Source organism: Pelmatolapia mariae, linkage group LG14 (assembly GCF_036321145.2).
Source record: "Pelmatolapia mariae isolate MD_Pm_ZW linkage group LG14, Pm_UMD_F_2, whole genome shotgun sequence".
Lineage (NCBI taxonomy): Eukaryota > Metazoa > Chordata > Actinopteri > Cichliformes > Cichlidae > Pelmatolapia > Pelmatolapia mariae.
Genome location: NC_086239.1, coordinates 12741588 through 12753880, shown reverse-complemented (window position 1 = coordinate 12753880; position 12293 = coordinate 12741588). Strand labels below are relative to the sequence as shown.

Genomic DNA, 12293 nt, shown 5'->3' with positions numbered 1-12293 from the left:
GTAAAATCATTGTATATATAACTTAAAAACAACAACTTCAGATTGTTTTCTTTGTTTTAATACGATCAACGTAAAAATAAAGGTAGAGCCTGTGGACAGTATGTTCAAAATAGTACAGGCACAACATAGCTATTAATCATAAAACATCTCAAGTTATTTGAAAATTCTGAGGACAAAGAACACACAAACACAGTGCCTCAGTGATTCACAGAAGTATATCACAGAACTACATCAGTGTCTCATGCAGCACTTTCAGTGGGGTTGCATAGTTTGACTCCTGATACCTGGCATCTTTTAGCTTTCACCAGCTCATCAATATCAGGCTTCACATCCTGAGCGGCAGCCAACTTCAGGATGTGATTCAAGTGCTTGTGCGTGAGCCTTGAGCGCAGTTTTGTTTTATTTATGCTCATTACAGAGAAAACTTGCTCACAAAGATATGTGATTCCTAACATGCACAACAGTTTTGCAGCAAGGGCTGTCAAGTTGGGGTAACCTGGCAAGAGATTCTGATAGAATGTTTTCAAGCCAGCTGCGGCAAATTTGCCCTTCAAATCCGAGTCACACTGCAAGTCTATTATTTCAAGTTGGAACCTGACGGGCAGATCAAAGGGATTCACGGTGAACGGCGAGCAAAAAACTTTGAAGTCTTTCTCCAGTTCACCAAAAATCTGAAATCGTTGCTCAAACTCTAGTAACAGTCCTGTTATTTTGTCTTTAAACTGCTTCATATCTGCCACACTTTGGATCGTGCACACATTTTTCAGACAGGGGAAGTGAGCTGCATGACCACCAGCCAGCTGTGTCTCCACAATAACAGCTTCAACTTGAAAGAACGTATGCTGTCATAATACTGCGTGACAACTTTGTTGCGTCCTTGCAGCTGTTTGTTCAGGTTATTCAGGTGCTCTGTAACAGCCACCATAAATGCAAGGTCCTGCATCCATTCTGCAGAATGAAATTCTAACATTGGTTTGCCCTTTTCTTCCATAAATTGTTCAATTTCATCTCGTAAATCAAAAAAACACCTCAGCACAGCACCTCGGCTCAACCATCTTACCTCAGTGTGGTATGGCAGGCCATAGATGTGGTCTTTCTCTCTGAGAAGACTGTCAAACTGGATGAATTTAACAGTTTGGATGACCACCTTCATGACGTTATCCATTTTCAGTGACTTACAACACAAAGCCTCCTGGTGCAAAATACAGTGAAAAGTCCAAAAATCACGTCCTCCATTTGCAGATTGCACTTTATCTCTGAACTTTTTTACAACGCCTGCTTTCTTCCCGATCATTGAGGGCGCACCATCTGTAGCCAGGCTGACAGCGCGGGACCAGTCCACTCCGACCCTGTCCAGCGCGCCAACGAGTGCGGTGTAAATATCAGCTGCGGTCGTTGTATCTCATCGGTACCAACTCCACGAACTCCTCGGTGACGGTCAATGTGTCATCAACTCCGCGGATGAAAATTGCCAGTTGTGCAACATCTGTAATGTCCGTGCCTTCATCAATTGCAACTGAAAACGCAATAAATAACTTTACTTTTTGCTTCAACTGGCTGTCCAAATCCGCTGAAAGATCATAAATCCTGTCGGCAACTGTGTTTCTTGTCAGGCTGATATTTGCAAAGGCCTGGCGCTTTTCAGGGCACACAATCTCCGATGCCTTTATCATACATGATTTTACAAATTCACCCTCACTAAATGGTTTTGAAGCTAGTGCAATTTCGTTAGCAATGAGGTAGCTAGCTTTCACTGCAGCGTCACTGATGTCTCGGCTGTGAGTAAACACAGACTGCTGTTTCTTCAGACCCGCCAACAGTTCATTCACCTTCTCTCTTCTCCACTGTCCTTGAAAGTTGTCATATTTGTCGGCATGAAGACTCACATAGTGGCGAAGGAGGTTATATTCTTTCAGCACTGCAACATGTTGGGAACACACCAAACATACAGCTTTCCCATTCACTTCCGTGAATAAATAGGAGGATGATCATTTTTCTTGGAACACTCTGCATCCACTTTTCTCTTTTTTGACAGAGACATATTGGGACAATGAGGGTGCCAAAGCACATCAGGTTTAAATTTCGCGGGCAAAACAAAGTAGCTCACAATTGCTATTGTGCCATCCAATGGACACAATTGGAACAGCAGTTTCTTTATTGAAAAATTGCAGCTCATTTTTATACTTTACAAAATCATCTCATGGGCCGGATTAAACCCGTTTGCGGGCCTGATTCGGCCCGCGGGCCGTACGTTTGACACCCCTGGTTTAGATGCTTGTTATCATCATCATCATATCTAGGTACGTAGGTGTAGTCTGTGATCTACAGAAATTCAAACAGCATCAGAATGAGGAAGAAAGGTGAAGTGATTTTGAATGTCTCATGATTATTGGTGGCAAACAAGGTAATCTAAGTATTTCACAAAATGCTAATATTCTGGGAAGATTTCTTGATGTCAGAGGAGTTTGGTCAGACTGCAGAGTATGCAGAAGAGCATCTCTGAATGCAGGTGCTGAACCTTAAAGCAGATGGGCTACAGCGGCAGAAGACCACCACCTTCTGTCAGCTAAGAACAGGAAGCTGAGGCTCCAGTTCAAACTGGGTGATGACAAAATGTTGGGAAAAAAAAAAGTCCCCTGTTCAGATGAGTCTCAATTTCTGCTACAACATTCAGATGGTAGGGTCAGAATTTGGTATAAATTATAAACTGTATTCATCCAGTTTTTCATGCTATTCTGTCCATAATGTAAAAGAGGAAACAGAAAATCCAGTCATTTATAATCTGAGGTTTTAAAAAAAATTATATTCAGAATTAGTACACATGTTGGTTGTTTTAAAACAAGCAAAGATATTAAAGTGAGTCAAGGTGGCATTTAAGTCTTCAGATGCTTTGTAAGCTGTTGGGAAAAATCAATTCCTGAGCTGCTACTGAGCCAATTATGACTCATTTAGTGAAGACTATAATAAAGTTATAATAAACCAAGTATGCATACCAAATTGCATGCACATATAGCCTTGTCAGTGGCATTATACTCTCATGAAGAGTTCATCAACCCTACAATAACTTGTTAGGGTCCTTATCAGCCACCTCATCGTGTCATACTGGCAGCCCAATTACTGCACACAGTCACTTTGTAACTCCTAAGAATAGACCAGGATAAAGCCTCTTAAGTTCAAACCACATAAGTTGCTTTCCCCGTGTGCCACCTACGAATAAACCCTTAGCCACCAACAAATCCCTAAGGACGGTGGTGCTTTTAAGGACTCAAACATGCGTGGCCCAAGAAGTGAGGGATGCTCAGGATGCAGGTGCTCAGTTGAGCGTAGAACTTGCAGATGGGTTAATGTCAGTGTTTTAAGTTCATCCGCTGCCCACTGGTGTGCCACAGGATACATCCAGCATGGGTGACCTGCTAGGATTGGACAACTTGGTGGCCAACACCACCTACCTGAAGGCCCAGCAGATCAATCGCAACGAGCTGAGAAAACGGAGACTCTCCCTGACGCTGCCCAAGCTGAAGAAGACCTTTGCTCTCCAGGCAGCAGAGGGAGAGAGGTACGAGTCACTCTGCGAGCAACAGCCTATCGGGAGCAAGCTGTTCCAGCAGTTTCTCCTGACCTCTAACGACCAGTACGCGGCTGCTGCTGAGTTTCTGGATGAGCTGAGCAAGTGGAGCTTTGCCGAAGATGAAAACAGAGAAAAAGCCAAACAGAGGATCCTCGCCAAGTTCTGCCAGCCTCAGTCTACGGGATTCCTGTCCTGCTTCACCGAAGAGGATGCTGAAACATGCAAGGACTTATCAGACAGTAACTTTGATGAGGTGATTTTGGACCAGCTGAGAGAAGCCACTAGAGAGTTCCTGAAGGGAAGACCTTTCTCGGAGTACCTGAAAAGCCAGTTCTTCTACAGGTTTCTGCAGTGGAAGGAGTACGAGAGGCAGAAGATCACTGACAAATACTTTTATGAGTTCAGGACTCTGGGAAAAGGTGGCTTTGGTGAGGTGAGTGCTAAAAACATTAACATCAGAATAAAAGTGTTTGGACAGTCAACGGATTTTCCTGCTACAGCCCAATAGCACGACTGTGTGACTCACATTAGCGAGGCAAGCTACTAACTTAAATAATTCCCCTAAATCACCTGCTACAGAATAATGTTATGTCGTACAATTTATTATTGTGTATTATATTGTATCCTTTGTCTTGTCTTCCTCACCTCAATCCTAAATGGTGGCCGCCGCTCCCTGAGGCTTGTTCTGGAGGTTTCTTCCTGTTAAAAGGGAGTTTTTCCTTCCCACTGTCTCCAAGTGCTTGCTCATAGGGAATCATCTGATTGTTGGTTTTCTCTATGATATTGTCTTTATCTTACAACATAAAGCACCTTTAGGCTGTTGTGATAGCAACATGGCTAGTTTGTCCTTTACAGCAGAATGTAGCACAAACATGTTTCATATTGATTTGTCATAAATTTGAAAGCAATATTGGTGTGTCCGTCAGGTGTGCGCGGTGCAGGTGAAGCACACGGGCCAGATGTACGCCTGCAAGAAGCTGGATAAGAGGCGTTTGAAGAAGAAAGGCGGTGAGAGAATGGCTCTCGTGGAGAAGCAGATCCTGGAAAAGGTCAACAGCCTTTTTATCGTAAACCTGGCTTACGCTTACAACAGCAGACACCACCTGTGCCTGGTAATGGACCTGATGACTGGAGGAGACCTCAGGTTCCACATATACGACTTAGGGAAGAGAGGCATACGGATGGAGCGTGTGGTTTATTACACAGCCCAGATAACCAGTGGCCTCCTGCACTTGCACAACATGGGCATCGTGTACCGTGATATGAAGCCTGAAAATGTGCTGCTGGATGGTAAAGGACAGTGTCGCCTGTCAGACCTCGGATTGGCTGTGGAGCTGTCAAAGGGCAAAATGATCTGCCAGAAGGTGAGTGTCTCTAGATTAGCCTTGACTTTCAGTGTCAGATATGTGCAGGATGAGGGGCTCTCTGTGGTTTGTGCAAGAGTAAGAAATTCTACTCTCCATACCAAAGAATCTCTTGTTTTATTGTCCTGCATGGCCACCCAATGCTTTGTCTTGTTTTTCTGCTTCACTCAAGGAAATCCTCACTGACATTAACACTGAATTCTCTCACAGTGTGTTCACCTGCCATTCCAAGGAGCTTACCAGGAATAGATATAGTGACTCCCAGTCCTGCTCAGGCCAACAACGAATAAGTGTACAGCCCTGTGTAACCCAAATGAATCTTATTAAAAGGTGCCTGACCTCATCCACAGTTGGACGCTGCGCAGCCTGAGAAATGTAAGGTAGACTGCAGAGCCTGTTAGCATTCACTGGCTAATCTTTGCTTTGCCAGATATGGCTTACAGGTGTCTGTCCAGGAACACAGTCAGAGGATTCACAGCAGGCCTCCACTCACTGGATGAGTCTCACAAGTGGCTTTTAAAGCAGGCATGGTCACATACAGCCCACTTTGATCTGAGGTGTACAACTTGTGTTGTACAAAATGTAAAATGAAAAGAAAAGGAAAGTAATAAGTAAGAAATACATGTTGGCAGGTGCAGGTACAGGAGGACTCAAATGCCAGTGTGTAAAAATAGGTTTTAGGTTTAGTTTTAAAGGAATGAGTGCAGGGAGCAGATTTGACTGTGAGGGGAACGCTGTTCCACGGTTTGGGAGCAACCAAAGAGAACACCCGGTCTCGTGTGAGTGGGGTCGTCTGATCAGAAGCATTCGATCTGCTGACCAGAGAGTTTAACTACACGTTTATTTGTTTAGTTTCAGTATAAGTAAAGAAGTTCAACTTCAATCACAGTCTTGGTTTTTCTACCTGAAAAAGAAACGCTGCTGTAGGAAATGAAAAAAAAATCTCTCTTTGGGTCTAAATTTGTAAGAAATTTGTAAAATTACAGAAAACTTTCTGGTTGTTTAATTTCTCAGACAATCTTGTAATTATAAAATTCAAAGCTTTAGTTAATTTACAAAAAAAAAATGTCCTTTTCTTTCTTTATTTACTATGGACTGAGTGTAAAAAAAACTAAAATCGATAGAGCAGATATTGAAAAAACAGCTGTCATTTAATTATTTATCAATTATTTAATTACATTTCTGCAGTAAAGATCGCAAATGTATACCCTTCAAATTTTCCAAAGCCATCCAGTGGGCCAGATTGTAGTCTTTACCAGGCCGATTCTGGCCCTTGGGCCTTACATTTGACACCCCCGCTTTAAAGGATCATCATTTTCTCTTTATCTTGTTTTGGTGCATTCTAGCATCTTCATTTTTGTCTTGATGTTTTATTGTTTTTTCTTATATTCAATTAAACAGAAGCTGTATATCTTTCTTGTTTCTTTCTTGTTTCAGATAACTGAAATAATTATTCAAACTATAAATGATTTGTTGGAGTAGATTATCATGTTGGGTCTCAAAAACGTTCATTCTCTGCTTTATAATGGTTTCAGAAAAAGGTCTTTTTTACAATTGTGCCTTTTGAATCTCAGTCTTTAGTATTTCTGGCAATCAGAGGCTGCTGTCTGTCAGCTCCACATAACCAGCTGTTGAGCAAAGTAATAAATACTTAAGTGCCCTAAACCTGCATTCTGTTCAATAGCCAGCAGGGGGCAACTCCTCTGTATGCAAAGGAAGTCAGACCCACAGAAGCCTTTGACAAAATTGTAACACTCACCTGACGAGACCGTCAGTAATGCAAATATCTCATTAGCCGATCACACGGCACAAACTTAATGCATTTAGACACAGAGAGAGAGAGTCAAGGTGACCTAGTGAAGTTCAAACTGAGCACCAGAATGAGCAAGAAAGGTGATCTAAATAAATTTGAATGTGGTGTGGTTGTTGGTGCCAAACAGGCTGGTCTGAGTGTTTCAAAGCCTGTTGGATCTGCTGGGATTTTCCCCACACAAACATCTGCAGGGTTTGCAGAGCATGGTCTGAAAAAGAGAAAACATCCTGTTCTCAGTTCTCTGGGTGAAAATACCTTGATGATGTCAGAGTGCCCCTCCTGTCAGCTGAGACCAGGAAACTGGGGCTACAATTTGCATCAGACGAGAAAAACATTTCCTGGTCTGATGATTGTGGATTTCTGCTATGACAGGGACATGGACATGAAGGACATGAAGCCTGGATCCATCCTGCAATGTATCAAGGAGCTTGCACACTTTGGGCCTTTAGGTGCCTACTGAGCATCATCTTAAATTGCCAAGGAAGCAGCAATGTTTTGTCGCCTTTTGTTAATTTCCTACCATGATTATCCATTTCCCCCCATTTCTCCCACCCCATGCTACATTCACACACCTCAGCAAATGACTGACAATTCTTTGGAGCTTAATTTAGTTTAATGCCACAAAAAAACCCAACCCAAAAAACTGTAAACAATGAAAAACTAAATTCTCTTCTTGTACCCTCTCCCCTCTGTGTGTGGTCAGGCTGGTACGACTGGCTACATGGCCCCTGAGGTTCTGAAGCAGGAGTACTACCGCTACTCTGTGGACTGGTGGTCCCTGGGATGCAGCATTTATGAGATGGTGGCCGCCCGCTTGCCTTTCAGAGACTTCAGGGAGAAGGTGCAGAACGATGAGGTGACTCGCCGCACCCTGGAGGACGAGTGCAAGTTTGAACACAAATCCTTCGATGCTCCCACCAAAGATATTATCAGCCGCTTCCTCAAGAAGAGGGTGGCGCGTCGCTTTGGGTGCCAGTAAGAAAAACACTGAAAGTTTGAATGGTTTAGATGTAATGGAGCGAAATCGCCCGGCAGCAGAAAAAGTGTCACTTCCTTTTTTTTTACTTATGAAAACATGCCTTGGCTCTTGGTGTGATTTTTACAAGAAATGGGACCAGGAAGTCTTTAATAAACAGAAAAACAGAACTAAATTTTTCAGCATTCTCAAGTTCAGCCAAACAAAATAGTTTTTTTCTTCCTTTTTTTCCTGTGAAATAGAAGCAAAATTCATTCCCATGTTTGTAACGCACAGTCCCGAGGAGAAACATCTCAGTGTAGGTTCTCAGCTCATGTTAATCTTAAGCGCTTGAAACGAAGGCAGCTGGATTGCTTTTTGCTTTGTTCCCGCTCATCAAACAGGCTTCCTCAGTTCTAAAAACTGTCCGACATATTTAACCCATGCTTGTGGATTTTCCTGCACCCGCTTATCCAACCCCAAATCCAGTCAGTTTATAGAACCAAGGAAGCTTCTTGAATGAGAGGTGAAACATCTCCACGAACCAAAAGGGCCTTCATAACAAGCACTTAAGACAATCCTGAGTAGACGCTGCTCGATTTCGACCACAAATGATAGGAAAAAAGCATCAACATGAACACTGATGAAGCACTACAACCACACCAACACAAGGGGGCGCTAAATTTGTTCAAAAAGTAAATTATTACCTGAGAGAAAACGAAGGCACCGACTTGAATGTACTTTGATTTTTATTTTGTGACTTTCAAACCTCGCCGAGGAATACTTCAGTTTATTTTTATATTTTTAACTTGTCGTCTTAAGTTCTCTCCAAGCATCATAACAAAGGGAGGGTGTGTCTTTGAAGCCTTTCAGACGAACTTTGTGACCATCAGCTCTGCTTTTGGTCCTCTCCAGCAGCTCCATGTGACAAAAATGTACTTTGTGTGATTCTTTACATTCACCAATTATAAAAATTTGTAGCCTATGAAACAAATTTCATATGTTTATATTTATATATTGGAAGTATAAACATACATGGTCAGTCCTGAGTTTCCCAAGGAGCCAATGAGAAAAGTTAACAACAGACCACGGACAGATTAGTTTGCTTTTCCTGCCAACACAGCTGGCTGATCTGCAGCTGGACCCATTTATTTTTCTACTTTTACTATTTTTAAAGCCATCCGGCTGCTCTGAGTTTTATTCGTTAGCAAAGAAGGCTATTTTTAATTCGCTTCATTTGCACAAACATAGGTATAGCTTCATAGCGACTCTGTAATTACATAAATGCAAGAAGAACATGTGTTTATTGTATTGACAGTGAAACTTTAGGTCACTGGCGTTACATGTGTTCAATAATTTCAATAATTTAAACTCCTCAGTAATGTGTCACCTTCATTATAACCTCTGAGTCAAGATAAGTGCAGAAAGGTTGAAGCTGGATGGAGCGGTGTAGAATAAGGGTGTAAAAATAAAAAATAAACAGAAGGGGAAGCGAGGCAGATGATTCTGAATGCGTGGCAATAACTTCTCGTGACATATTTCTGACTTGTGTTGTGTTAATAGACAAGGCATTTCTCTGAATGCCTCAAAGTAACACTTCCTCTTAATCCATCATCTTTAGAGGCGATGACCCACGAAGCCACGAGTTCTTCAACAGCATCAACTTCCACCGACTGGAGGCGGGCCTGCTGGAGGCCCCCTGGGTGCCAAAGCCCGACGTGGTCTACGCCAAAGATGCGGACGAGTTCAAGGACAGCTCTGACATCAAGGACGTTAAGTTTGACACCAAGGATGAGAAGTTCTTCAGGGAGTTCAGCACGGGCGCAGTGTCCATGCAGTGGCAGAAGGAGATGATTGACAGCGGCGTGTTTGACGAGCTGAACAGCGCCACGGTCATCCAACGCGACCGCGAGACTGCGTGGAAAACCAGGCTGTGCGTCCTTTTGTAAGCACACACACAGGAGGAATTTTGGACACTTGAAAATGCACAGATGTCCTTAAATCGAAGTGCTTTCAATTATGTGCCTCGGAAACCTTTTTACGCGTGCCCTTTTTCCTTAACCTCAGTACATTTCCCCACATAAATAATTTCATTATGCAGCCACAGCCAAACATAATAGGACATTAGTAGCTGCAGTAAAATAAACTTTCAGTATTAATGCCCAGATGGAAAACATGCTGACATTGTACTGCAGCTGCGGCTTTATACTTTGCCCTCTGTTCCCGGTGAGACAGCAGATCCCAGCGCCTTCATAGTTTCCATTACATCACTCGGCAATTTTTGGCAGGCAACTGTTTACGTGTGTTTGTAAACAAGCTCCATAATGGCTGCGTGTCATCACACTAATGCGCCACCTTTATAATAGTGGCCCACGTTTCACACGGGCCCTCTGAAGAGCCCTTCTTCTTTCCCCCTCTGATGAGCTCCTGCTCAGGGTCGCGCTGATGAAGTCTCTCAGCGCACCACTGAGTGCCGCCAGACGCTCACGGAGCTCACTCAACCTCCCGCGGCACTCATCATCATCATCCCCATTATCCTGCGCTGCTCTGGTATTTACAAGCACTGGATGACTCGTTCACTAATTTTAACGAGGGACCGAGGGAGACAAATTGTCGTACATGAACAAAGTTTTTTCCACTTGAGAACATGTTAACATAGATTTTCTGGCACCATCGAGCCAACGCCAAACCCCTTTACAGCCCCCTCAAATCACCCTTTGTTTATGCACAGACCCCTTGTTGCTGTGCTCACTGCACAGCAACAACAACAACAACAAAAGTAGGCTGCTTGAGAAAACCTTTCACACACAAGTTGCCTTTAAGGATTCATAGTTTCTCCTGATTCATGACTGAAGACTCAGGTTGCAGTAAATCCATGGACTGTTGCTGCTAATCAATCGTTGCAGACTCTTCTGCTTGGAAAACAGCAGATTTCAGGGGGGTAGGTTTGGCCTTTAGGCTACCAGGATCGCCCAGGTGTCTTATTTTTGACTTATTTTTACTTATAAACTTTTAAACAACTGCAACTTAAGAAAAGTGGTGGGCAGATCGATCCAGATATCGATATTCTAGATACCAACGCTGGTATTGGTATGGGACCGATACTGGCGCTATAGCATCGATACTTTAGTTTTTGAAAATGAAAAAATAAATTCCAAAAATGTCTGTGAATGTAATAACCAACAGAAGTTGACCCAAACTGCTTTAAAGACAGGCACAAGACAGTCTCCAAAAACATTCAGATTTAAAATACATAAAAAGCTAAAAGTTGTGTTTTGTTGTGTAAAATAATTATTGTGGAAGGTGAAAATCACAGTGATTTAGTGGTCATTAAAATGTGCTCAGAATTTCCAAAATGATGATGATTGTTCTCATTAATAATGGCACGTTGCTCCCCTACAGAAGCTGGCTTTATAGGTTAAAAGTATTGGTACTTGGTATTGGTATATACTTAGTATTGGATCAGTACATACTACTACTGCAGTATCACACACCAGCAAATAGAAAAAACATCACAATAACTAAACAAAAACAAAACAAAAAGTTTCACAAAGCACAACGGAACAGTTTTTGGGGAGACAGTAAGGTGACGGACCAGACGCGGATGTGACAAGCTAACAGTAAATAGCTAATACCAAATCTGTTTCTACAGTATTACATGAATCATGTGACTAAAACTGACATGCATCACAGCTCATCTGTCACATTATTCTGTCCCCCAAAATATTTCTGTTGTGTTTTTCTATCTGCTGCTGTTTTCTTAAGTTGCAGTGCATTTGACCTCTCAGGGCCACCGTACATTAGTGCCAAATAATGCCAGTCATGTTTTATAATGCATTTCTGAACACAGAAATGTGCTTTTCTTGCAGTTTAGATGATATGCTCTTATACTTTCAACAACGTATTTTGGTTTGCAAGGATTTTATGGATCATCTTTTTTGCTACTGATGCTGGCAAACCTTTTTTTTTTAACAAGCTGTGATGAAAGAAAATAAAAGCAAATTTCCAAAAAGCTTGAGTGAAATAAAGTTATTTCCCTATCCTCCTGCCGCTGATGATTTCTGCAAACAAGTGAGTCACCAGAGCGATGACATGTGAAGTTACAGGTCGAAAGCTACGCAGTCATTGTGATTATCCTCTTGTTGCTCATCTCACGGTTGCAGATCTCATCTGTCATCATTTATCCAAGCTGCCCGGTGTCGATCTGAAAAACAGAGAGGCGCTTGTGTCTTCAGTTACATCATGTTGCTTCAATATTTGATTCGGATTGCTTCATCTGTCACTGTCAGCGTAACCCTCCAAAACAAAAAACAAACCCCTCAGCACGTTTAGGTAATGAGGGACACATAAACATGTGTTGCACTAATTCCTGCGCGGGCAGGGGAGAGGCGACCTTACAGGGCGGAGAAGTGGCCCCCCTTCACGCTCCACTGTCACGAGATTAGAGGGTGCTTCAAGATGGAAATCCAAGACGCAACCTGATCATCGTGGCTGTGAAGGCAGAGTGGGGAGTCCACTGTGGACGACGTGACGACAAGGCAAACTCGGCAGAAGGTCGCCAGGAACATGTTTTTACCAGGCGCGTACAAGCTG

At 42.7% G+C, this 12293-nt stretch overlaps 1 protein-coding gene across 1 annotated transcript; it reads left to right on the top strand.

The window, feature by feature from the left end:
• The first annotated feature begins 3236 nt into the window (after positions 1 to 3236).
• Positions 3237 to 11694, top strand: grk7b (G protein-coupled receptor kinase 7b). The gene is made up of 4 exons (XM_063493379.1): positions 3237 to 4001; positions 4495 to 4932; positions 7449 to 7720; positions 9322 to 11694. Exons 1-4 carry the CDS (start codon positions 3402 to 3404, stop codon positions 9647 to 9649), a joined length of 1638 nt encoding a protein of 545 aa, XP_063349449.1. The 5' UTR covers positions 3237 to 3401; the 3' UTR covers positions 9650 to 11694.
• Positions 11695 to 12293: the final 599 nt, after the last annotated feature.

Coding starts and splice junctions, on each gene's coding strand:
- grk7b (XM_063493379.1), top strand. CDS start 3,402: ATGGGTGACCTGCTAGGATTGGACAACTTGGTGGCCAACACCACCTAC. Junction 4,933..7,448: donor GCAAAATGATCTGCCAGAAG/GTGAGTGTCTCT, acceptor GTGTGTGGTCAG/GCTGGTACGACTGGCTACAT. Junction 7,721..9,321: donor GCGCGTCGCTTTGGGTGCCA/GTAAGAAAAACA, acceptor CATCATCTTTAG/AGGCGATGACCCACGAAGCC.